This window comes from Chanodichthys erythropterus, chromosome 17 (genome assembly GCF_024489055.1).
Source record: "Chanodichthys erythropterus isolate Z2021 chromosome 17, ASM2448905v1, whole genome shotgun sequence".
Classification (NCBI taxonomy): Eukaryota; Metazoa; Chordata; class Actinopteri; order Cypriniformes; family Xenocyprididae; genus Chanodichthys; species Chanodichthys erythropterus.
The window spans coordinates 39,207,998-39,235,598 of NC_090237.1; the positions used below are offsets into that span (position 1 = coordinate 39,207,998).

The window sequence follows — 27,601 nt, forward strand, 5'->3', positions numbered from 1 at the left end:
GCTAGACTAAAATGGAACTGATCTGATCTACATGGTACTGTTACACTCATTCAGCTATAATCATTCTGCTGTATCTGACTTTCACTTGTAACTTTTTCACTGTGAGGTTTACCACAGTCATGAATGTAGGTGGAGCTTTATGGTGTGAGAGACACAAAGAGCATCATCAAGACTTCTGTCACACTTGTCAAAGCTGATACTGATCAGAAATCGGACATCTATATGTCACAGACCAAAAGTGAATCTCACTGTAGGTGACGTGACTAAGTGCAGAAAAGATTAGTAATGTGGAGTCTTTGGTACTCCACGTGCAAGCTCGCAGTGGGTGGAGGTGTTTGGAGCAGCTTTCAGAGATGTTCAGTCTTTTCTTCATGTAGGAGGACATTTTGAAGACACCACATGTGAGTTCAGCAAAGATTTTTGTTTGCATCATGTTAGTTTTTATTGCATATTTCTCAACTTATTCTTGCGACATGGGACAAAACAGGGTACAGAAGTGAAAAGTATATGTACTGTAGTCTACCAAGAAATTATGTTCAGAATTATTTACTGTTGCTTACACTTTCGGGAGCAATCACGTGCTTCTTCCATTTTCGTTAGAAATGTCAAAACTGACATTTGCACCATAAGTGCATATTAAATATTACATACTGCAATGAGAACTATTTATTATAAATATTGATATTAAACATGGATTAAGAATAAACTGAAAAGACTGGCTGTCAAACTGTCAGTTCTTATTGATGACAGCTGAAAGGGCTGACAAAAAGTTAGGACCCACTTTATATTAAGTGGCCTTAACTACTGAGTACTTACATTTAAATTAATCATTGGATTCAATGCACTTATTGTGTACATACATGTTTTTACATTGTACTTATATTTTAAAAACACCTGCATGTAATTACATCTGTAATTATTTACACCTTACCCCTACCCTTAAACCTACCCATACCACCAAAGCTTTCCCTAACCTTACCCGTATCCACCTCAATAGCAGCAAAAGTGTTTTGCAATTCAATAAGAACCCAATAAGTACACTGTACTTAGTTTTTGATGTAAGTACATAGTAGTTAAGGCCACTTAATATAAAGTGGGACCAAAAGTTATAGCCTATTAAATAAAGCACAAATTTCTGAACAACGTAAAGATGACTAAATACTAAAAGTTGTACATGGAAAAAGCAATCACACCACTAATTACTCAACATTCATTATGTTTTTTAAAGCCCTGTAAAAATGCTTACTTCAAAGCCATTTAAATGATTGGTTTATGTGTATGTGTGTATATGCGATGCTTGTATTATATGGTTAAGTGTGTTAACGTGTGTGTGTGTTTACTCAGGAGGTCAGTGTATAAGATTATGAAGTTTACAGCAGTGAAAAGTAATTTCATGGTAAGTTTCTGTTTCACAGAATGATTTCTTTTTTCACCCAATGAATTCAAAATAATTTGTGCTCATTTTTTATTGTCAGAGGAAACCCAGCAATGTATCTCCCAGCTGTCAAACTGAAACAAACGGAAGGAGGCCTACATGTAAGCGAAATTAACCATTTATCCATTCATCATCCACCCAAAGTGTGACCTACTGTGCCAGTTTTTTATAAAGACAAATTGTGTAGTTTAACCCTGAACCTAATTCTAAAGCACTCAACCTTAACCCATGTAGTTACCTTATATTCTTTCTTGGGTGAGTACACTGTAAGTGCATGTACTGTAAAATAAAGTGCGCGTTTGAATGACTTTACTATTGTTTTAAAATGTGATAAATTGCAATAATGAGTAGCAATGAGCTTGTGTGTCCACATAGTGTGTTTCATCAAGCTGGAAGTGGCTGTTTTTGTCACAGCACATGGCCCTGTGTTTTCACAGTTGCACATCACAGGAGAAACTCCACCCCTAAATTTGAAAAAAAAAAAAAAGAGAGAGAGACAATCTCTTTTTGACTTTAGATTTTACTGCTGATAAAACACGTTCAACAACTGTTAACAAGGAACTACTGTATGACAAAGAAAGAGAGAACGAAAAGGCATACAAATGAAAATACAAATGATATAGGCTTGGAGAGACATTTCAACATTTCACCATTTTCTTTTGTTTCTCTGTTTCTAAATATCAACAGGGTTACATCAACATAGTTAAAATGGAAGATCTTTTGCTGGAACAGATTTTCTGAACAGGTCCAGGGCTCTTCTGTTCGACCAATTATGATAAAAGAGTCAAAAGATGAATTCACAACCAGTGGGAACAGGTGAGAGATAGCACTGATACAATCCTCAGAATCACCATTTTGTTCCTTATGCATTTTTAAATATTTAATGATTATTTAAACACCTTTTTTTTTCTCATAGAGAAAATGCACACAGTACCCAATGGGGTCTCCAGGGATCAGACAAAAGTCCTGAGTCTACTGCAAGGTTTACGCTTGTGTCAGGATGCCTGGGCTCCCAAGAGCCCCTGGGACAAACATGGGGCTCACGCCGCTCTTTGGGGCAGACCTTCTGGGGTGGGTGCCTTGACTTTCTTTTTAGCAATGAACTAAAAATGCTGGGTTAAAAACAACCCAAGTTGGGTTGTAAATGGATAAACCCAGCAATCAATCAGCGGTTGTTTTGACCCATTGTTTGGGTTAAATGTTTGACTAATATGCTGGGCAGTTTTATTTAACCTATATTGTTTAAAAATGACTGTATGTCTGGCTTAAACTGAACCCAAAATAGGGTGGAAATTAAAAATCAGACACATAATTAATAGAGGCAACAATAATAATCAAAAGGTGAACATTTATTAATAAGCAATTTTATAAATGTTTATTGTTTAATTAATCATTAAACTTAATAATAAGTGTTAATTTATTAAACATATGAATAAATGTTAATTTCCAACATACTTTGGGTTAATTTTAAGCAAGTTAAAACAGTCAAGCACTTTTAGTATGACTTCAAATATAACTCATAATTCAATTATTTGCATTACGTGAATTATTTTAGTTTCAAATTCTATAAAAGCTAGACTTTAATTATTAATAGCCCTTATTATTAATACAGGTCACCGTGAATTTGCCAAGTAAGACATATGTTCCTGGAACCGTTTGTGGTTCTCCAAAGAACCTTTCAGTAAACAGTTCTTAAAAGAATCATTTATTTCTTAGTGTGAAGAACCTTTTTCCACTAAAAAGAACCTTTTGTGGAATGGAAAGATTCCATGGATGTTAAAGAGGTCCTTGATTATGATTTGACTTTTTTAACTTTAGTTAGTGTGTAATGTTGCTGTTTGATCATTAACAACATCTGCAAAGTTACAACGCTCAAAGTTCAATGCAAAGGAGATATTTTCTTTTACAGAAATTGATTTTTCAGGACTACAACAAATGGCTGGTAGGGACTACAATGAGCTTCTTCCTGGGTTAGTTACATCACAAACCCAAAAATTTACATAAACCCCGCCCCCGAGAACACACAACAAAGGGGGCGGGGCCATGTTGGGCTGCTTTAGAGAAGAGGAAGAGTTGTTGTAGTCGAGTGTTGTTGTCATGCCGTCATTTTACGCCGGACTGCTTCACAAACGAGGGTCAATTCAACACAAAAGATGAACATGACGACACATGCTAGTGGATGAGTTGAATCAACTCCACAGCAACTAAATCAATTTATCCACTAACCATTCAGAAACATCTAAAAGTTGTAACTTCTTCCTGAGTCTCTCCATCAGTGTCGACTCCGGTTTGAACAATGTAAGGCTGAACACCGTTACTGACAATCATTTTGGCTGCGTGAGATTCTCCAGCTTTGTTGAGCTGTTAAAGCTCCGCCCTCTTCTGGAAAGGGGGCGGGAGCAGCAGCTCATTTGCATTTTAATGGGACACACAAAAATGGCGTGTTTTTGCTCATACCCAAATAGGGGCAAATTTGACAAGCTATAATAAATGATCTGTGGGGGATTTTGAGCTGAAGCTTCATAGACACATTCTGGAGACACCAGAGACTTATCTTGTAAATGGGGCATTATAGTTCCACTTTAAAGATTTTACATGGAACCATCAATGCCAAAAAAGAACCTTTATTTTTTAAGAGTGTGGCTGTAAGCCTAAACTTGACATAAACTGTAAAGTTGTCCTTCAAATCTGATTGGTTGATTAAAATGTTGTTCCAGGATCAACAAAACTGTACTTGGTGAAATCATGTTCACCTATTATAAGTTTATTTATTGAACAGCCTTTATAAAGCCATTTAGGTTTAGTCCTGTGAGTCTCTTATGTTACTGAGCACTGAGCCTTCAGTATTATTGATGCTATTTTGTAAATAGTTACTATGGGAAGTCACTGTTCCCTTTAGTGAACTTGGACCCTGTTTAATAAAAGCCATTTCTTTGTCTAAGTGCATAATGGAAGCATAATGTGCACTATTAGGGAGAAGTTTATTCAGTGATTGACTTACGGTAGTGGCAGTCATAATTTCCTGTTTATACCTGTGCCATAAAACAATTATTTTATAATATCATCTTGTTAAGCTTTAGTAACCTAACCAGTGCTGAGTACATAAGTTCTTGGAATAAACGAACCGTTGTTATGTTGCAGACAATTGCAGAAGTAGAGTTAGATAAGAGTACATGATTTCAAGTGAACTTAAGGAGAGGCAGAGAGAGAGAGAGAGTAGAGCACTGGTGTCTTAAAGGACCACAGTATTGTAAGGTAAGATAAAGGACCATAATATTGTAAGGTGAGATCTGTTCTACAGTTGGTGAAAGTGATTATTTACAGTGTGTTGATTCAGAATGGTGGTATAGAGCCTTATGCAGTTTGACTTTGTTCATTGCTTTTGCTGGTATAAATGCTCATTCAACACATAATGATTCAAGATAATACAATATCTATGTAATGTAAAAAGTTCAAAATCAAGTTTTCCAGTTACTTCTTCTTAATCTCAGTTTTATCCTGACCAGTATATCCAAGGTTCCAGTATTGTGCTTTTTTTAGAAGCGTCTGCAAACACTTATAGTCTGTGCCGAGGCGATTAAATTAAATGTGTGTAAAATAGTTTTTTCAAAGCTGCGAAAGATACTTCTATCGCCCCACATACTCTTATTCTTTATAATTTGTGAGTGATGTCAAAATGATCAAATATCTACACAACTTCTAAACAAGGCTGTTGTTGTTTATATGTTTGGGGAATGAATTTCAATGAAATATAACAAATGTGAATATGTTAGCAGCATATTCATGATTGGTTTCAATAAACTAAACAGATAAGTAGCTCTCTCTGTCATCTATTTTTGGATTTTTTTTGGCACCTAACTTGTGTGTGCACTGACTTCCTCTTGTGAGAGAGTTCTTACCCACAAAGTGAGCGCTTCCTTGATGTCAATGCTGGTTGTGTCACATACAGTGGGTACGGAAAGTATTCAGATCCCCTTAAATTTTTCACTCTTTGTTATATTGCAGCCATTTGTTAAAATCATTTAAGTTCATTTTTTTTCCTCATTAATGCACACACAGCACCCCATATTGACAGAAAAACAAAGAATTGTTGACATTTTTGCAGATTTATTAAAAAAGAAAATCTGAAATATCACATGGTCCTAAGTATTCAGACCCTTTGCTCAGTATTTAGTAGAAGCACACTTTTGATCTAATACAGCCATGAGTCTTTTTGGGAAAGATGCAACAAGTTTTTCACACCTGGATTTGGGGATCCTCTGCCATTCCTCCTTGCAGATCCTCTCCAGTTCTGTCAGGTTGGATGGTAAACGTTGGAGGACAGCCATTTTTAGGTCTCTCCAGAGATGCTCAATTGGGTTTAAGTCAGGGCTCTGGCTGGGCCATTCAAGAACAGTCCCAGAGTTGTTGTGAAGACACTCCTTCGTTATTTTAGCTGTGTGCTTAGGGTCATTGTCTTGTTGGAAGGTAAACCTTCGGCCCAGTCTGAGGTCCTGAGCACTCTGGAGAAGGTTTTTGTCCAGGATATCCCTGTACTTGGCCGCATTCATCTTTCCCTCGATTGCAACCAGTCGTCCTGTCCCTGCAGCTGAAAAACACCCCCACAGCATGATGCTGCCACCACCATGCACTCAAAAAAATGAACTTTCACTGTTGTTAGTTTCACTCAAACCACTCTTGTTCACATTACTTAAAAAACTCATGTAACTACATGAACGTAATTTAACTGCGTTGTTTCTACTAAAATTGAGTATTGTCAGCTTTACTTAGTAAGTGTTTGTTCAGTCAACTTAAAATTGCTGTGTGAAACGCACACATTATTGTTGACATAACTAACTGTGCAGTGGATCCGTAGTTCCCAGCATGTTTTGCTAGGGACTGCATTAGTAGAGTAAATTTAGGGATTAAAGTGTTAGTTTATGTGTTTTTCAGTAAAGGGAAAGATGTTGTTAGTTTATGTTAGTGTTTAATGTTCAGTTATGTTGGACATTTAGACTAGTTTCTGTAATGTTTTTTAATTTTGTGGTTACCATCATGCAGAAGAGTGTCGCCTGTGTTTAGGCTGTGAGCGCTCATATACGCATGTTTATAGGATGAAATTCATGGGACTATTGTTGGGACTGTATTGGACAGGTGATGAGCAGTGCCTGGTTTTCTCCACACATACCGCTTAGAATTAAGGCCAAAAAGTTTTATCTTGGTCTCATCAGACCAGAGAATATTTCTCACCATCTTGGAGTCCTTCAGGTGTTTTTTAGCAAACCCCATGCAGGCTTTCATGTGTCTTGCACTGAGGAGAGGCTTCCGTCGGGCCACTCTGCCATAAAGCCCCGACTGGTGGAGGGCTGCAGTGATGGTTGACTTTCTACAACTTTCTCCCATCTCCCGACTGCATCTCTGGAGCTCAGCCACAGTGATCTTTGGGTTCTTCTTTACCTCTCTCACCAAGGCTCTTCTCCCCCGATAGCTCAATTTGGCCGGACGGCCAGCTCTAGGAAGGGTTCTGGTCATCCCAAACATCTTCCATTTGAGGATTATGGAGGCCACTGTGCTCTTAGGAACCTTAAGTGCAGCAGAAAAGTTTTTTGTAACCTTGGCCAGATCTGTGCCTTGCCACAATTATGTCTCTGAGCTCTTCAGGCAGTTCCTTTGACCTCATGATTCTCATTTGCTCTGACATGCACTGTGAGCTGTAAGGTCTTATATAGACAGGTGTGTGGCTTTCCTAATCAAGTCCAATCAGTATAATCAAACACAGCTGGACTCAAATGAAGGTGTAGAACCATCTCAAGGATGATCAAAAGAAATGGACAGCACCTGAGTTAAATATATGAGTGTCAAAGCAAAGGGTCTGAATACTTAGGACCATGTGATATTTCAGTTTTTCTTTTTTTAATAAATCTGCAAAAATGTCAACGATTCTGTGTTTTTCTGTCAATATGGGGTGCTGTGTGTACTTTAATGAGGAAAAAAAATGAACTTAAATGATTTTAGCAAATGACTGCAATATAACAAAGAGTGAAAAATTTAAGGGGGTCTGAATACCTTCTGTACCCACTGTATTTAGAGAAGTTCTTATATGACAGTGATACAACATTCTCCACAGTTTTTAATCCTCAGTGCTCTCAATATAACCTTTTGGTTTAAGGGGTAATGAAATTGATTTTTGATGTTTCCTGAGGTGCATTTATAATTTTAATATGATTTTTGCCTCAAATAGTTGTCCTACCCAGCTTTTAGCCCTCTGATTTGAACGCTCTGTTTGAAGAGGCGTGTCTGCTGTGAGACTTCAGTGTAAACGCCCACTGCTGTGATTGGCTGACATCCTTGCAATTGAAATAAGTATTACGTGTGGAATCCTTTCGAATACTTTTATCACATTTGAACTATTACAGCTGATTAACGAATAGTGAAAAATGTTGATTATTGCATTATATTTTGATTTATTTCATCACACGGAAAGTTGCAGTGATGAACATTGAGCAGATGACAGTTTGTTAATCGAGTGAATGCAGTGAATTTCACACTCTCTCAAAATGCATTCAGCATAGCTAACAATGTAAATACAGTAAAAGATTCATTATGTAGTGTAAGAGCATCACTAAAACGAGAGATTTGGTGAGTGTCCAGATAAACTCGCGCTGCGTGATCGACAGCTTCAGCCATCATAAACAGAGCGTTCTTTAAAGTAAAATACTGGGATTGTTCATTGTGAATTTAACTGTTATTACCGGTTTATGAATGAAATAGGTTACGCACAGATTGAGGGGTCCTTGCTGATTCCAGAACAGTTGATTCCTGATCTTTGAGCAAAAGTTTTTGGGCAAAGCCAGTCTTGTATTGCGACTTGTTCTCAGAACAGTCGCTGGTCAAATGTACAGTACAAATAGGTCTATACAAGTCAGCACTGACATGACTAGGACGTGTTAAAGGCCCACTGAAGAGTGTTGGCACATGCAGCATTATTCAATGTGTTGACATAATATCAACTGAAACAGGAAGACAGGGTGATATATTGAACAGTCCCGCCCCTTTTTTAAAACAGCCAATAGCGTTTTGTGTATGTTACAGCTCGGCCAGAGCTGTTAGACTCTGTAAAACCTCAGTTTCCTTCTAATCTCTAACCATTTCTCCTCATAATGTCATTTATATCGCTTATATACATCATTCTGTGCAGAATTCCAATGGATCCGATACCTTTCGTGGTCTGAGCCGACTCGCGCACATGGTCCACTCTGTGCTCTGCACCGGAGCAGAGTGTGCTGCTAGCTTTGTGGCGGTTCACGTGACACTAAAGCGAAAATGGACTTCATTTACGTCAAAGGAAAACATGTTTAAACTGTCTGAGTCTTTCCCTATTCTGTATATAGTGCACTGTGTGCCATGCACCATGTAGAAACTAGTAAACATGTGAGCGTTTAGGAGTGGGCCGGACTTCAGATTCTAGAGAGCATTTGATTGGACAGAAGATTTGACAAGAAACTGAAGTGCGATGTGATGTCATGAAAATCCATGATCCATTTTAGCGGAAATGAGAGACTGTAAGATTTGAATGCTTATACCTGCAAAATGTGAATTTTGTCATTGTTTTGGAGCACACCAGCTTATTCATAACTTTAAGGCTAACTTATTCATACTAAAAGCTAAAAAAATCTTGATTTTAGGGGGACATTAAAAATAAACCGAATCCATTTTTTTCTGACATCGAGATCTGTCGGCAGCTTATGCAAAGATGATGTTTTTCCACAGTCAGGAACAGCACAACATCTGTGTGGCATCAGTCTTGTTATCATCACAGTCTTATCGTAAACAACTACTGGATCGACTCGCTGCTCATCGCCTGAACACCTGTGGGTGGGGCCAACGATGCGATGATGTAAAAGAAGGCATTGTTTTCTTGCCCCAGAGTACGCAGTCGTGATGTCTGTTCCAAAGCTTTTTTACAGCTTGATTATATAAATACTTTTTTTTTATTGATGATGAGGACGTTTTAAATTATGGAACTTAAAGAAGTCTTAAAACACCAATTAAAATTGTATTTCTCATGTCATGAAATAATCTAAATGTTTCCTTCCACAGAGTTTCCTGGTGGTCCAAGGGTCTTTGCCTCAAGACCAGCTTCTCTGCGTGTCTGTAGGGGGCAGTGGGGAGCCGGTCAAAGAATTCCCCATCATAACCACTGGAACAGGTACTTCATCCTTGATTGATACTCGGATTTCATCATGAACTTAAACATTGCTACGTCTTGCTCAACGTCTTGTCAACACTTGCAACAGCTATGCTGTCCACATTTTATAGCTGTGTACTATTACTGTATCAACTACTGTCCCATTTAGTTTTTTCCTTTTTATATATGATTTTATATGGGAAACATCAGCTAAGTTTCCTGATATATGAAAGAGCGAAAAAGAGCTTTTTTTTATTTTGCATGAAAGGAAATGAATGAGCTGTCAGGTACAGTCAGGCATGATACAGATGTAAAGCATGCAAGTTTTCTACATTTCCTGTTACAAACAGACATGGGAAGTACACTATGGGAATCCATTTGAACAGTTTATGCAGTGTACATGAGAAGTTTGTGTAAGTTTCTGAGTTTCATAGTAGATTCTTCTCCATTTGCACATGCAGTTCTAATTGACATCATGAACACTGCAGCTATCCTATTTCCTCATTACATCCGTGTTCTTTTGAAGTTCATGACTAGTCTGTCCAGTTTCCCTTTATGACTCATATTGCAAGTGCAAGTGCGAAGTGACATGTCTTTTTTCTTTCACAGCGCTTCAACTGACAACGTCACATCTTGCTTTTCCTGATCTCTTTCAGCTGCTGCACTTCTACACGCTGAGCAGGTGGGGATGAGTTTCTTTTATCTAGCAGCTGTTGATAAGGTAGCACGTCTGATTTTCTTGATAACAGGACGTTGTAACAGGAAGCTCTATCTGTGTTAGATAGTAAATAATACTAAAATCTGCTATGGGGCAAGCAGTTGCAGAGAAAGAGAATCTGCTTGTTTCCCTTACACCAATGATTAGAAGTGCTAAACCATGTAAATAATGTGTTTTTAATGTGTTTCTTTAATCTGGCATGTTCTTTCAGGGATGTTTTACCTGTCTGTTTGTTGGTTCCCTCGTGGGTTTACACCCTTAACAATCTACCAGATCATCTTGTTCCTCTGCTTGGTCCAAGTTAGTGCTTGCCCTGTCATTCCCCATTCTCTGTACTACACTATAAATCTGCTGTTATACCAGTCAGACTCTCTCAGCTTTAAGGCTTTTGTGTGTTTGACTTCCAGAGACCTGGCTGTGTCCCTCCTCAGATCTGCAGGCTAACAGTATGACTTCAGAAACACAAGACACTGCAGAAATGCCAGAAACAGTCCTGTGCACCATACAGGTGATACAGACCATCTCTGCTCTGCTTTACTTCTCTAATGTTTTCAATTTCACAATGTTTCCTCAGTATTAAATAAGTGATATACAGTGCTCTACACAAATATTGGCACCCTTGGTAAATATGAGCAAAGCCAGCTGTGAAAATAAATCTATATTGTTTATCTTTTTGATCTTTCATTCAAAAAAATCACAAAATGCTAACCTGTTATTGAAGTAAAACAATACGAAACGAAAGTGGGCGGGATAAATGTTTTTCTCTAGTTCATGTTGGCCACAATTATTGGCACCCAATTATTGCAACTTCCTTTTGCCAAGAGAACAGCTCTGAGTCTTCACTTATAATGCCTGATGAGTTTGGAGAACACCTGACAAGAGATCAGAGACCATTCCTTCATGCAGAATCTCTCCAGGTCTTTCAGATTCCAGCTCCATGTTGGTGGTGCTTCTCTTCAGTTCACTCCACTCATTTTCTTTAGGGTTCAGGTCAGAGGACTGGGATGGCCATGGCAGAAGCTTCATTTTGTGCTCAGTGACACATTTTTGTGTTGGTTTTGATGTTAGTTTTTTATCATTGTCCTGATGGAAGATCCAACCACGGCCCACTATAGGATTTCTAGCAGAAGCGGTCAGGTTTTGATTTTTTTATCTGTTGATATTTGATAGAATCCATGATACCATGTATCTGAACAAGATGTCTAGCAGAAAATTAGGCCCACAACATTAAAGATCCAGCAGTATATTTAACCGTGGGCATGGGGTACTTTTTATCCATGTGTGCACCAAACCCATCTGGTGGGTTTGCTACCAAAAAGCTCATTTGTTTTAGTTTCATCTGACCATTGAAGCTGGTCCCTTATGAAGTTCCAGTCTTGTCTGACAACTGAATATGCTGGAGATTGTTTCTGGATGAGCGAGAAGGATTTTTCTTGAAACCCTCCTGAACAACTTGTGGGGATGTAGGTGCTGTTTGATCATTTTTTTAGGCTTTCTGAGGCTCAAGACTCAACTAATCTCTGCAATTCTCCAGCACCATCCAGTATGTTACTTTAGTTGATTGGAACTTCTTAATTATTGCCCTGATAGTGGAAATGGGGATTTTCAATGCTTGAGCCATTTTCTTACAGCCACTTTCTATTTTGTGAAGCTCAACAATCTTGTGCTGCACATCAGAACTATATTCTTTGCTTTTTCTCATTACGATTAATGATTAAGGGAATTTGGCTTTTGTGTTTCCTCATGTTTATAATCCTGGTGGAACAGGAAGTCATGGATGGACAATTTCATGCAAAAAACAAAACAAAGAAAACATCGTAAATATGAATGGGAATATACTTCAGTTATATTTTACTTTCTCCCCCTTTTGATTTGAAAGATCAAAAGGATAAACAATACAGATTTATTTTCACAGTCACATTTGCACATATTTACCGAGGGAGCCAATATTAGTGGAGGGCACTGTAGGCTTGTGCTCCAGAACTGAGAATGCTTTGAAATCCTAATTCCAGACTCTCGTGTCCAAATCCTGTTTTTCTAGTTTAACGACAGGAAAAAAATGGATGGCGCACCAGGTGCATGGTCCAAAAGGGTTATAACTATTCTCTTAATGGTGGAAGACTGAATGCTTCTCCAGAGAGGAATTCTTTTATTTTTTATTGTTAAAAATGTTTGTGTGCTGCTGTATGTCCCTATGTGTGTAACAAGCAGAGTGTTACCCGCCTATAGGTACATATTACTAACATATCCTTTAAATAACAAAATAAATATTGCACCATTGACTTTACATCAGGTTTCAGTTGGTCAATGGCACAGTCGTTTTCAGCTGCCTCAAAATAGCAACACGCCAACGATGCACCTGAACACACCTCGTTTTCAGACCATTTAAACAATGCTATTTAAACAACGTGGTGCTGGACGTGAAAATGATAACAGCATCGGGCTGAAACAGGCAAAAAACACTTTTATTTGGTGTACGATAGGGCCCTTAATGTTACTGTAACGAGGCAGACTCTGAATAATCCATATGCAGCTTTATTAGTAAATCGTAGTCGTACAGGCTGGGGTCAAACAACGGCAAAGGCAATATAGGAGGCAAGGCAAACTCAGTATCAGGAACAGGCAAGAAGTCAGGGCTGGCGGCAGACAGGGTAGGATAAACCAGATGGCAAACAAACAGAACACAAGGCAGGCAGCGAGCTAGATCAGAGTAGTCAAGGCAGTCCAGGGTCATACACAAGATAAACTAAACACGGGGAATAAACGCTCAGAATTAATGGCCGGGGCAAAACAAGACTTCGTGACTGGCAGTGGGTACAAGAGTCTTTTATAGTCCAGGAAGATATGAATCAGGTGGTGAGCTAATCAGGGGAGCAAAGGATAGTGGGTAATGGAGTCCGGGGGTGGTTAGTATTCAGGAGATGGCGCCCTCAGATGGCGATCGGAGGGGGCCACAGAGGTCGTATTCGTGACAGTTACATGTTACATCTACTTTCTGAAGTATAAATTATGCACAATTACAATCCATAGCATAAGCAACATGCGACTAACCATAAAGCTCTAACCCTTAAGTAAGTACGGGCTATTAATTAATATTACTTAGTCCTTGTTTGTGTTATTACAAGGACATCTTTAAATAAAGTGAAACCAAAAATGTAACAATATTTCTAAGACTGTTTGTCTGGTTCCCATGAAATTTGACATGTATCATCTAGACAATGACAAAAAGTTATCAAAACCATTAGCGGAAAACCATTGTCCAAACATCAATTTATGATGCTAGCGGGTGCTTTAATGTAAGAAGATCCCCAAACCTCTTCAACTGGACAGTGCTGGGTAGTAACTGATTACATGTAATCTGGATTATGTAATCAGATTCCAAAAATTACTGGTAATTAGATTATACTGCATTTTAAAATACTCATCATCAGACTACAGTTACTTTCTTATTGATTACATGATTAGACGTTATATATCAGTAACTGGCTACAATTTGTAATTAATCCACCCAGCACTGACTATGGACAAAGAAGTTGAAATTTACCACCACAACAAATGTGTCCACATCTGTTCTTTTTAATTTGGCATTTGAGTTGAGTTTTTCCACTTCTCTAGTTGAACCACAATGATTAACACTTACAGTTATATTCTATAAAGTCATCACCAATGGGAGATGTGATCTTCAAATTATATCTGTTTGTTGGCAGGTTACAGCCGCCAGTGGTGCCCTGTGCTTCATCAATCCGTTGTACCTTCAAGAGCACGGGGATGATTGGCTTACTCATTCTTCATCCAATCCAATCAATCGTCCAATCAGGCGAGACAAGCGGTTGAGTACCACAAGAGCATGGGAAGGGAGAGGACTGAAACAGAGGTCACTTACACTAGCCGAGGACAACTCTAGCAGTTTTGACCATGACAGAGGTAGTGTTGGACTTTTTTTGCTTTAGTTATATGATTTCAGGCAATTTAAGTATTATTTATATACTATTATAACATTTTCAATTAGTGGAAGTATAACGAACCGTTCCTTACTGTTCTTAGGCCCTGTTTACACCTGGTATTAAAATGAGTTTTGGTCGATCAGATCGCAAGTGGACAACTCTAAATACAGGGCTAATCAGGGTGTAAAACGTTTTGACCTTGTCCACTTTCGACCACATCCATAGGTAGGCAAAACGCAAAAACGACCAGATTGCGTTCTTAGTGTAAACGCTTATGCGGTTGAAAGTGTTCGAACTGCTGCTAAACACTGGCTGCTCTCCGCCTACTGACACAATAAACTTTATGGGAAGCGCATTAGCCAGACGGGATTAACTTTGCCAGCTGAAGCCATAAGTTTGGTTTGAAGACAAAAAACAAACTAAGAACAGTGTTCTCTAAACATTTCTGTTTTCTAACATGCCTTTACTGTGTTCAGCGCGGTCTCGCGGCTGTCAGAGCAGAAACGAAAGCTGCTGCTTCCTGTATGTTTATACGTCATCTCCGGACATGTTCATTGCGTCGTCCATTAGATTTGCCCACTCATAGACCCTCCCCTCGAAGAAATCAGGACAGAAGTGGTTGAAAGTGGACAAAAGAGACGGACTAAAACACCAGGTGTAGACGGCTATGTGTCTCTCTCGTCTACTTGTGATCTGATCGACCAAAACGCACCTGATGGTGGAAAAGCAGCTAATGTTTATATATTACAACAGGATGTGCTGATAAAAAAGGAGGCTGTTAGAAAGTGTTATATAAGTTCATGTCTTTGTTTCTTCTCAAAGGATCATTTGAGAAGAGTCCAGTCACTCCATCTACCCCAGGCGGAGTTGTGCTTCGAAGGGCGAGTAACGTCAGCACAGAAGACCCCCTAAAAAGAGCAAGCATAGACTCCATTCAGAGCCCTCTCCCTCAGTCGCCACACCGTGTGTCGTGGATAGAGGACAAGATATGGCTGAATTCCTCTCTGCTTCAACCGCCCTGCTTAGAGCTGGACTCGCTGTCAGTCAGCAGTATAGAGGAGGAGTCTGAACCAGCTTCAAGCCCGTCCCCATCCCTACATTCGCCCCGCTTCCATTTGGCAGATAAGATGAAGAACCGACTCTCGGCAGTGGGTCAGGCTCTAGGTGGGCTTGTGTCGCCACAGCGAAGACTGAGTAAACGGGTTCAGGAGATGGCGGAACGGAAGGGTGGGGCTTTTGCAGATGCTGTCAGGGGATTTGTAGAGCAAACTCTCACAAGTGGAACCGCTCCTGAAGTGACCTCCACCGAGATGCTGCAGGAAGTGCGTTCGGCTCTCACTGCCCTGAGGGAAATGCTGTTTGATTGTCCAGAGATCCAAAGCATCACAGACAGCTTTGGAGACACTTCAGATTTTGAGCTGGGTATGACCTGGAGATGAGTTAAAGGCATTATAATTAAATTTCATTATAATACCTGAGTTCCTTTTTAAAATGTTTAACGCACATAACTTTTCAGCTTATCTGCATTAATTTATCAACAAATACAATTGGAGGTAACACTTTATTTCGATGGGCAACTTTAGACATTCTACTAACTATAAGTAACTTTGCAACTACATGCCAACTAGCAGTCAGAGTATTAGTAGACTGTCTGCTTTATATCTGCTGATACTTTATTTTGATGCTCCCCAACAGACATTCACTGATAAGTGAACTACATGTCAAATTATTCTTCAAACCTAACGGTCTACTAATACTCAATGACTGCTAATTGACATGTAGTTGCAAAGTTACTTAAAGGGGTCCTTGATTATGATTTCACTTTTTAACATAAACAACATCTGCAAAGTTACGACGGTCAAAGTTCATTGCAAAGCGAGATATTTTCTTTTACAGAAATTGCTTTTTAAGGACTACAACAAATGGCTGGTAGGGACTACAATGAGCTTCTTCTTGGGTTTGTGATGTCACAAACCCTAAAATTGACATAAACACCGCCCCCGAGATCACACAACAAAGGGGACGGGGCCATGTTGGGCTGCTTTAGAGAAGAGGAAGAGTTGTTGTAGTAGAGCGATGTTGACATGCCGTCATTTTACGCCGGACTGCTTCACAAACGAGGGTCAATTCAACTCAAAAGATGAACATGACGGCACATGCTAGTGGATGAGTTGAATCAACTCCACAGCAACTACATCAATTTATCCACTAACCATTCAGAAACGTCCAGTTTCATTCTAAAAGTTGTAACTTCTTCCTGAGTCTCTCCATCAGTGTCGACTCCGGTTTGAACAATGTAAGGCTGACCGCCATTACTGACAATCCTCATTTTGGCTGTGTGAGATTCTCCAGCTTTATTTTGTTGAGCTGTTCTGGAAAGGGGGCGGGAGCAGCAGCTCATTTGCATTTAAAGGGACACACACAAAAACAGTGCGTTTTTGCTCACACCCAAATAGGAGCAAATTTGACAAGCTATAATAAATGATCTGTGGGGTATTTTGAGCTGAAACTTCACAGCCGCATTCTGGAGACACCAGAGACTTATATTACATCCTTTGAAACATGGCATACTAGGTCCCCTGTTTCCACCTGGCATTAAGATGTGTTTTGGTCAGTCAGATGAGGCAGATACCAGGTGGAAACAGGGCCATACTTAGTAGAATGTCTAAAGTGGACCATCGAAATAAAGTGTTACCCAACTGAATTTCTCTATTGGAAATAATAGGTATGCCTACACAATGAATGTGAGCTTCATTGTGGGGGGGAGGGGGATGTCTTTAATAATAATAATAATAATAATAATAAACATATATATGGTGCTATAGTACATACAGTAACTATCTAGCAAGAATTCCATATACAGTAGGAACAAATCTTATATTCGCCTCTACTAAAACCAAATTTATTCACAAATCTGTTTTCTTTCTCTCTTTAGATGCTATGCTGGAGCTTGCCTTACATAAAGTAGCTTTGAAGCCAGTTTACGCTCACCTTTACGTGTATCTAAAGACAGCCCGCAGGGATGACGGCACTCTGCAGCGTTTAGAAAAAAACAAGAGCACACTGGAGAACCGCAGCCTGGAGGAGCTGGAGGGCGCAGCCGGGGCCGGGGTACCTGATTCCAGCATGATGGAAAAGATCCAGCAACGCTGGACTGCAATGCATGAGGCCTACTCACCTAGTAAAAAAGTTAACACCCTGCTCAAAGTCTGCAAGAATATCTACCATAGCATGAATGCTAATGCTAAGCCCGGTGAGTGAAGTAGACTACTGTAGAGATGCAATGCAGACTTTCTGCATTCTCATGGTCAATGTATGCCTGTGGGTCATTCCACATTACACTTTTTACAACTGTTTACATACTCCCAATAACTCCCCATTCCATATAACCAACAATTCCATAGTCAGTGCTGGGTAGATTACTTAAGTAAGTAATCAGTTACTGATTCCAAATTACATGGCAAAATTGTAGTTCAGTGGCGTACCTAAAATAGGTCCAGGTGAAATTGCAAGCACAACAAACCTCACAAGTATCGAAAATGGGCTACTTTCCCATAGACTGGAGTGAGACCATAGACGTCTCTCGAGCTTTCGCGATCATTCTTGGCTCTCTGTGGCTTGTGTGGCTTTCGATTTTGGCTTCCAAGGATCAGAAAGAAGATATCTGAGGTAAACTAAAAACTAAAAACTAGCCGCGTTTTGTCTAGCACACCTTCTATTCACAGCTCTGCGCGTTCATTCCTCCCAAAACCCAAACTTAACGTCAAAATCAGCACAATCGATGATTGTTGTAAAATCCAGTCTTTACTGTTGCTAAATTGCAGTAAATGTTTGATAATTATCAACGTTTTAAAACGTTGAAAGCACAGTAATCCGCGCAAGAGATGCTGTGTGTGCGCAAATAGACAAACATATTACATGTTGGGCTTCAGGTGCACGTTCAAGCGATCAAATGCACACAAAAATATGTTAACCGGATTTAGCTACTTAAACGCAGTTTATATCGTAAGTGTACATGAACAGCTGGGAGAAAATCCGATGTGTGTTATATCTATTGTCTTAAAGTGAAAGCAGTCACCTTCTGATGATTGTGCCATCAGTGTTAATCAAACAAGAAAATGCAAAGAGAAAATCACTCACAGCTCTTCATCTGAATATAGTTAGATTTAATAAGCATTGATCTATTAATTTATACAGTGAAAACCATGCAGTGTTATTTTACATTTGGTTACTTTACTTCAATTTCTTTTATAGGTTAGGCCTATATTACTTACCTGAACACATGAACAAATGAAATCACTTTATTTCATTTGTATCTTTGTTTTATTGTATTTGTCAGTTCTTACTGTATATTATATAAAACACTAAAAATGCCAGACACCATAAAGCAAAGTTAATTCAGCTCTTATATATATATATATATATATATAACAAAAAGTACCGATAAGAATACTGTTAAAGTATAAGCAGTATCGGTAAGAGTAGTAATACCGTTAAAACCTTAACGATACCCATCCCTATCCAAAGGTATGTTGAAAGATATAGTAGAACTTACCAAAATCCGTATCATGTCATCATGTCACATTTACCTCAGAAAAGCCCTTCAATGTCCAAAAACGCATCAGTCAGCTACAAAAATGAACTTCAAGAGGAGCATTTTGCTAAATATATGCACTATTGCATATTCATTGTATTTGTGCTTAACATGTGCTTCAAAATTGAATGTATAAATCTGTTTTATGACAGCCACCATTTAAATGTTTAGGTCTATATAAAAATGAGTAGAAATATAATTGTCATAATTTTGTTTTTATCATAACGTTATTATAAAAACTGTGTAATTTATATGTAAGTAGCTTATAAATAAATTAATCTTTAATATAACAGTGATGTAGGCTACCAGCTGTGGTTCCCTGTATAGTTTACAGTGTTGAGAGAGATTTTTTTTCTTTGAGGAAATTTGCTGTACCTGACAGGCCCCAAATTAGTCAATACTGAATCAAGGAAATCAAATCAAAATCAAACCACAAGCTTCAGAATCAAAATCAAATCCACTGGTGAAATTGGTGTCAATGCCCAGCCGTCAATAATTTTTTTGTTTGTTTTGTTTTTACTTAAAGCAAATGTTGTTTTTTCCAATTATTTTCTTGTCAGAGTGCACCAGAATGCGTCGTTAAAATCCCGAAAATGGGGATGCTCCCAGACCCCCCTACAACAATTTACTTTGTCCGGTTGCACATTAATCGGACAATAAATATGGCACACCCAGTTTTTCTGATACACACCCAGAGTCACTTTTCTGGCTACGCTGCTGTTGTAGTTAGTAACGTAATCCATGACATTACACATTTAAGGTCGTATAATTGGACTACTTTTGGATTACTTTTGACTAAACTCATTTATCACATTGATTTGAATAGGATAATGTTATATCAAATTGATATAAAAATGCAAAGAGAAAGAAAATATATTGCATTCTTTGTTACCATAAACATGAAGTGCATTAAATATTACATTATATCTGGGTTTCCCAGATTGGGGTTTGTGAGTTTAATGAAAAGCTATTAAATTATTAAATCATAAAAATAAAATAAAATAAAGACTTTTAAAATAAATCAAAATACAACACTAAGTAGAAGGGAACTGTTTGTAGTAGGGAGAATCAATGAATTATGAATAATTTAATGCCATTGTGAGAAAATTATGTAATCAATAAAAAACTAATTGTAGTCTGATAACTAGGGCCCGTTTTATTTTTTCCCAATTCCATTTTTTCCATTTTTTTTTTTTTTTTTTTTTTTGACTCCATATTAGTGGTTAAATAAAATTTTAATAATCAAAAAGCATGTAAAATTAATTGTAATTATGAAACTTATACAAAGTTTAAAAGTTCAAATTATGTTTTATTTTTAACAACTCTGTGTTTTCTGTTTTAAGTTTTCTGGATTCCATTTTAATTATTTAATTTATCAAAAAAGCATGTCTAATTAATTGATTTCATAAAAAACAACTAAATTTATTATTTTTTTTAGGGCCCTACAATAATAGGGCCTTGGGATTTTTTTTTTTTTTTTTTCCAGAAATTTGGTTGTGTATTTTAATTTTTCTGGCAATCAAATTAAGGCATAAAACAATTTTAATTTATCTTTTAATCATATGAAAAAAAAAAAAAATGTCACACAACAGAGCTTTAATGTTAAATTTAAAACATGGAAGAAAAAATATGATTATTCCTTAAAAAATAATGTTTTAATAATAATTTATTATTATTAGTGTATTATTATTACATTGAGATGTAGCTGCTTTCTACTGTACATTATATTTCTGTCACAATTTCTTCAAGTTAAACCAGATTTTTTATTTGCTGTGAAGACCTTTGAGTTTCTGTGTGTTTATGATATGAAGATAGTTTTTTTTTTTTTTTTTTTCTGAAATGAAATGGTAAAATGTTCATGAAGTGACTCTGGAGATGAAGTTCATGCATTCATGTCCTCATATAGTGAGGCGGCAGAGGCTGAAAACACGCGTACCTCAGTGTGTGTGGGAAATGAAACCATGCGTCTGCGCCATTCATTCACAGAGAACATGCAGTATTCACGTTTAAATAGTCTATTTGCGGTTTAATATTCACAGACACTAGTCAATATCATGATTTAAGTGTACTGAGCTACTTTTTGTTTATTCATAAAATATTTGACAAATTATGTAACATTCCGCGTTATACAGTAAATTCCGTTTTTACGACTGGATTACACTGCAGCACAGAAATCATAGGGCACTAGATAATGAATATTTTAAAATGCATTGTAATCTAATTACAAGTATTTAATTTTTGGAATCTGATTACATGTAATAGTTACTACCCAGCACTGTCCATACATACCCATATAGCTATGATTACCGCAAGGCACTTAAAAACATTTGAATACCTGTGTCGTTATCAGGTAGAAGATTTGAATATGTTGATTGTTTTGTGTCAGGAACGGTTTTCGGGGCAGATGACTTCCTGCCGTGCCTGACATGGGTGTTGCTGCGTAGTGATGTAGCTATACTACAGGTTGACACTGACTACATGATGGAGCTGCTGGACCCCATGCAACTACAAGGAGAGGGTAGGGGATACACGCATTCACACTCATAAACAGTATTTACTGTACAATACTAGTTGGAGTACAATACTAGGAGTAAGTCATTGGTAGGGTAGGTTGGGTTCTTGATGAGGGCAAACACTGTGACGCTGTGACTGTCCAACATGTCAGCTTCTGACTCAATCAATGGCTGTTGTCTGAAACAAGAGGGTCTATATTACCTGTAGAGATCTATCCATTGGCATTCTTATTCATCTCAATGGAAGGACAATTCCAATCCTTTTATTAGCGACTATCCTGAACTGTGTCATCAAAGGCACTTTACACTTTTCTCATGCTTATTTTTCTGTTTGGATTGATGGATGGCGAATCATACCATAGACCATCACTATGGACTATGCTGTTCCTGTAAAGGGTCAGTTCACTCAAAAATGAAGATGATCCCATAATTTACTCACCCTCAGCCATCCTAGGTGTGTAAGACTATCTTCTTTCAGTCAAACAAGCTTTATAATGGGAGAGAATAGCAACTGAGATTTTGAAGCCCAAAAAAGTGCATCCATCCATCATAAAAGTAATCCATATGGCTCCAAGGGGTTAATAAAGGTCTTCTGAAGTGAAGTGATTGGTTTCTGTAAGAGAAATATCCATATTTAAACCTTTATAAACTATAAATATAATTTATAAAATTATATAAAATATAATTATAAACAACCCCCAACTTTTCTAATTTCTCACATCACGTCATTTCAAAATGGCAAAAATATATTGAGAGCAGCATGAATAATTAAAACATGAATAATATTTTTTAGAAAACTATTATGGCAGTCTTCATCTCATGTGAGCATACAGCATTCAGGTGACTCTTAAAAAAAAACAAAAAAACACACATTTGGCACCAAATTTCCGAATGTACATAAGTCATAGGGATTTGGAAAAACATGAGGATAAAAGCTTTAAAGAATTAAAACATATACTAAAAAATGTAATTGATTTTTTGTAATGAAAGATAATTTATGCTGCCTTCACATGCTAATTGGAATCATCATAAATACAAGTTACAAACTGGACATGAGCATCCTCTCAAATTGTATTTAACACTGGGACAGTGTCGCCAAGTCCATGGTTTTCCACTACTGTTGCCACGGGTTAATATTCATGTCCGCGGGTTGAAGTGATCCCAAATAACGAGATATATAGCCCTTGTAATGCAAATATTACCAGGGGATACCCCCGAAATGCAATTGGGCTAGTTTTGAGTAGTGATGGGGTGGGTTTTTTTGTGAAAACTTTGTAACCGTGCTCTGAGAAGCTCTGGGATAATTTTGATACCTAAGATCTCGAGTTGGGTGGGACCAGTCTTGCCAATTGGGCTACTTTAACACTGTTGCCGCGGGTTGTTTTTCATGTCCGCAGGTATGCAGATTTTACCAGGGGAACCACACCAAAAATAGAATTTTACCCCTGAATGCAATTTTGGTGGGGTTCTCCTGGTAAAATTTGAAATCCAGGGGCTAAATATCATGTTATTTGAGTCGCTTCATGGGCTAAATATTAAGTTAATTGGGTCCCAGATAGTTTTGAGTACAAATTAGGCGGCTTTTGTTGTGAAAACCTGGCAACCCTGGGTGGAACATGGCTGAGGGGAGAACGATTGTTGCTGTGACTGCTATTCTTCATTAGTTTTTTCCACAACAGCTACATCACCTTGTCTTGTCGTTGAAGTAGAGCATATTTACAAACCCGATTCCAAAAAAGTTGGGACACTGTACAAATTGTGAATAAAAACAGAATGCAATGATGTGGAAGTTTAAAATTTCAATATTTTATTCAGAATACAACATAGATGATAATTCAAATGTTTAAACTGAGAAAATGTATCATTCTAAGGGAAAAATAAGTTGATTTTGGCATCAACACATCTCAAAAAAGTTGGGACATAGCCATGTTTACCACTGTGTGGCATCCCCTCTTCTTTTTATAACAGTCTGCAAACGTCTGGGGACTGAGGAGACAAGTTGCTCAAGTTTAGGAATAGGAATGTTGTCCCATTCTTGTCTAATACAGGCTTCTAGTTGCTCAACTGTCTTAGGTCTTCTTTGTCGCATCTTCCTCTTTATGATGCACCAAATGTTTTCTATGGGTGAAAGATCTGGACTGCAGGCTGGCCATTTCAGTACCCGGATCCTTCTTCTACGCAGCCATGATGTTGTAATTGATGCAGTATGTGGTCTGGCATTGTCATGTTGGAAAATGCAAGGTCTTCCCTGAAAGAGATGACGTCTGGATGGGAGCATATGTTGTTCTAGAACTTGGATATACCTTTCAGCATTGATGGTGCCTTTCCAGATGTGTAAGCTGCCCATGCCACACGCACTCATGTGACCCCATACCATCAGAGATGCAGGCTTCTGATAACAACTTGGGTCGTCCTTGTCCCCTTTAGTCCGGATGACATGGCGTCCCAGTTTTCCAAAAAGAACTTCAAATTTTGACCACAGAACAGTTTTCTACTTTGCCACAATCCATTTTAAATGACTCTTGGCCCAGAGAAAACGCCTGTGCTTCTGGATCATGTTTAGATATGGCTTCTTTTTTGACCTATAGAGTTTTAGCCGGGAACGGTGAATGGCACGGTGGATTGTGTTCACCGACAATGTTTTCTGGAAGTATTCCTGAGCCCATGTTGTGATTTCCATTACAGTAGCATTCCTGTATGTGATGCAGTGCCATCTAGGGGCCCGAAGATAATGGGCATCCAGTATGGTTTTCCGGCCTTGACCCTTACGCACAGAGATTGTTCCAGATTCTCTGAATCTTTGGATGATATTATGCACTGTAGATGATGATAACTTCAAACTCTTTCCAATTTTTCTCTGAGAAACTCCTTTCTGATGTTGCTCCACTATTTTTCACCGCAGCATTGGGGGAATTGGTGATCCTCTGCCCATCTTGATTTCTGAGAGACACTGCCACTCTGAGAGGCTCTTTTTATACCCAATCATGTTGCCAATTGACCTAATAAGTTGCAAATTGGTCCTCCAGCTGTTCCTTATATGTACATTTTACTTTTCTGGCCTCTTATTGCTACCTGTCCCAACTTTTTTGGAATGTGTAGCTCTCATGAAATCCAAAATGAGCCAATATTTGGCATGACATTTCAAAATGTCTCACTTTCAACATTTGATATGTTATCTATATTCTATTGTGAATAAAATATAAGTTTATGAGATTTGCAAATAATTGCATTCCTTTTTTATTCATAATTTGTACAGTGTCCCAAGTTTTTTGGAATCGGGTTTGTACATGTATGAATAATCATTTGAAGCATAATATATGTTTTATTCATAACAAAAATAGCCTGTTTTTGATGGAAATTCCAGAATCGACTATCTAGATAATGCAGTGAATGTTTATAGCCTTTGGTTGTTAATGAATGGGATGCTAAATATAATAAAGGTTTTAATAAGATTTTCCCAATAAATAGGCAAGAATAAACCTGGTGTCCTTCATGATTCCCATTCCTTCCAAAAACAAAGCGCTTGAGTGCAACAAGCTCATAATCACAACTTCAGAAGTGGGAAATAGGAAACTTCAGATAGCACATGAAGGCATTATTGCATTAGAATACTCAAATGAATGACCGTCAATGAAAGTTTGGCCAAGGAGGCGTTCAGTAGTTTCATTAAAGAACTGCTTTCTCTGTCTTTCTCTCAGGTGGCTACTACCTTACGTCTCTCTACGCTGCCCTTTATTACATTAGCAGCTTCCAACCTCGTCTAGCGAAGCGTCAACTCAGTGCAGAAGCACACAAGTCTCTCAGCCAGTGGCACCGCAGACGCACACTGCACGGCAACCAGTCACGCCACAGCCGAAACCGCAGGACCATACGGAGGCACGGACCGGCAGAGGGAAGCCGTAGAACAACGGAGGACGGGAACTGTTTAAATGAGAGCAAAGAGTCCAGCAGTCTGACTGACGTCGAGCCAGCCATCCATAGCATTCAAGAAGCAGTGCAGGGTTTGGATGAAGAATTAGAGGCTGTGACAGAAGAAGAGGAGGGAAGTGCAGATCCAGAACAAATACAGTTAACAGAGACATTGGACTTCCCCAGTCCCGAAAGAGGGGATGGAGAGTAAGCTGGAAAGAAGACAACTGAATCTCACAGGATCCTAAATTAATACACACGTGGTATTAAAGAACTTAACATTGAACTGATGCTTCTAAAAGGCAAAGCCATTTACTCAGATGATACCTCAAATCATGCAACTTAATGCGAAGAGTTCATGCTATTGCTTTTCTAAGCAATCAGGATTATGATTTTCACTTGTTAGATCATAAAATGGGTTAAAAATTCCCATAGACTTACTTTGAAGAAGGGACTATAGCAATAGCAAGAGTCCTAGAGTAATGCATTTCCTTTTTCAGTACAAATTACTCATGAACCTGTTATGACAAAACAAATTGTATATAAAGCTGTTTAAAAGCTGTTTGAAAGTTTGGGATCAGTAAGTTTTTTTTTTGTTTGTTTTTTTTATGTTTTTAAAAGAAGTCTCTTCTGCTCGCCAAGGCTGCATTTATTTGATCCAAACTACAGTAAAAACTGTAATATTATGAATTATGATTACAATTTAAAATAACTGTTTTCTATGTGAATATATTGTAAATTATAATTTATTCCTGTGATCAAAGCTGAATTTTCAGCATCATTACTCCAGTCTTCAGTGTCACATGATCCTTCAGAAATCATTCTGATATGCTGATTTGATGCTCAAGAAACATTTATGATTATTATCAATGTTGAAAACGGTTGTGCTGCTTCATATTTTTGTGGAAACCGTGATTTTTTTTTTTTTTTTTTAGAGTTTTATGAACTTTGATGAATAGAAAGTTCTAAAAGAACAGCATTTATTTGAAATAGAATCTTTTGTAACATTATAAATGTCTTTAATGTCACTTTTGATCAATTTATTGCATCCTTGCTGAATAAAAGTATCAATTTACCCCCCCCCCCCCAAAAAAAAACAATTGAATGGTAGTGTACAAAATATCATGTTCTTTTGACCTTTATATTCATCAAAGAATCCTGAAAAAAATTGCACACAACTGTTTTCAACACTGATAATAATCATAAATGTTTCTTGAGCAGCAAATCATCATATCAGAATGATTTCTGAAGGATCATGTGACACTGAAGACTGGAGTAATGATGCTGAAAATTCAGCTTTGATCACAGGAATAAATTACACTTTACTATATATTCACACAGAAAACAGTTATTTTAAATTGTAATAATATTTCACAATATTGCTGTATTCTTAATTAAATAAATGCAGCCTTGGTAAGCAGAAGAGAGAGATTTCTGTCAAAATCTTACCGATCTCAAACTTTTGAATGTCAGTGTGTGTGTGTGTGTGTGTATATATATATATATATATATATATATATATATATATACACACATTAAATATATATATATATTTAAAACCTGAGGGGTAAACCTGATTCCTGCCAAACAACAGGAATCAGGTTTACAAAAGGAAAATCTGAACTAGCACACCTTACGTTATCTGTTTTGTCCATCTTGTTAGACTAATGAATTTCCTCTAATGTGTGACCTTGTTGAATTTATCTGAATTCAGACATTTCCTCTTCCTGTCATCCATACCCTTTCAGAATTAGGGCACGTCCCAGTACCCACACTGCGGTCTTTGCACTTGACCACTTGTCTACGTGCATGATGTATTTCCTGTATTTGGCCCAAGTGTTCAAGTGTTGAAGACCACAAGTGTGCGTAGAACTTTTGATTTCCCGAAGGGATGCTCTTACAACATAGTGTTGTAAAAATGCTACGATTTTCAATACTCTTTATAATAAACTATCATAAATTGTGTTTGTTATGGGGACTGAACAGACATTTTAAAGGTTTTTCAACTCACACTCATCTCTGCAACAATAACATGTCCAACACTTTACATTTAATACCAATGTGAAATCTAGTTAATTTAAAGTTTTCCTAGAGATGTGAAATACATATGTTGGGATAGATATGCTTAGCTCCCAGATTTAGTGTGTGCGTTAACTGTACTGTGCTTTGGCATTTGTCAGACCCGGGACAGTCTTGCGCGCACACTTCCTGTTGCGTGCACGCGCCCTCAAGTGGCCAAGACCGCAAGTGTGGGTATTGGAACAGCTGTTAGTATGTAGGCCTACTATGAATTATCTGCCGTTCATTGTGACCACTAGAGG

At 37.9% G+C, this 27,601-nt stretch overlaps 1 protein-coding gene across 1 annotated transcript; it reads left to right on the forward strand.

The window, feature by feature from the left end:
* On the forward strand, positions 1-25,994 carry rinl (Ras and Rab interactor-like). Its single transcript, XM_067365568.1, has 14 exons — positions 1-401; positions 1,345-1,396; positions 1,476-1,536; positions 2,123-2,251; positions 2,352-2,506; positions 9,515-9,623; positions 10,212-10,284; positions 10,532-10,620; positions 10,728-10,828; positions 14,028-14,244; positions 15,087-15,686; positions 17,200-17,517; positions 21,245-21,376; positions 25,070-25,994. The coding sequence occupies exons 4-14, from the start codon at positions 2,227-2,229 to the stop codon at positions 25,489-25,491; spliced, it is 2,241 nt and encodes a 746-aa protein (XP_067221669.1). The 5' UTR covers positions 1-401; positions 1,345-1,396; positions 1,476-1,536; positions 2,123-2,226; the 3' UTR covers positions 25,492-25,994.
* The last annotated feature ends 1,607 nt before the right edge of the window (positions 25,995-27,601 follow it).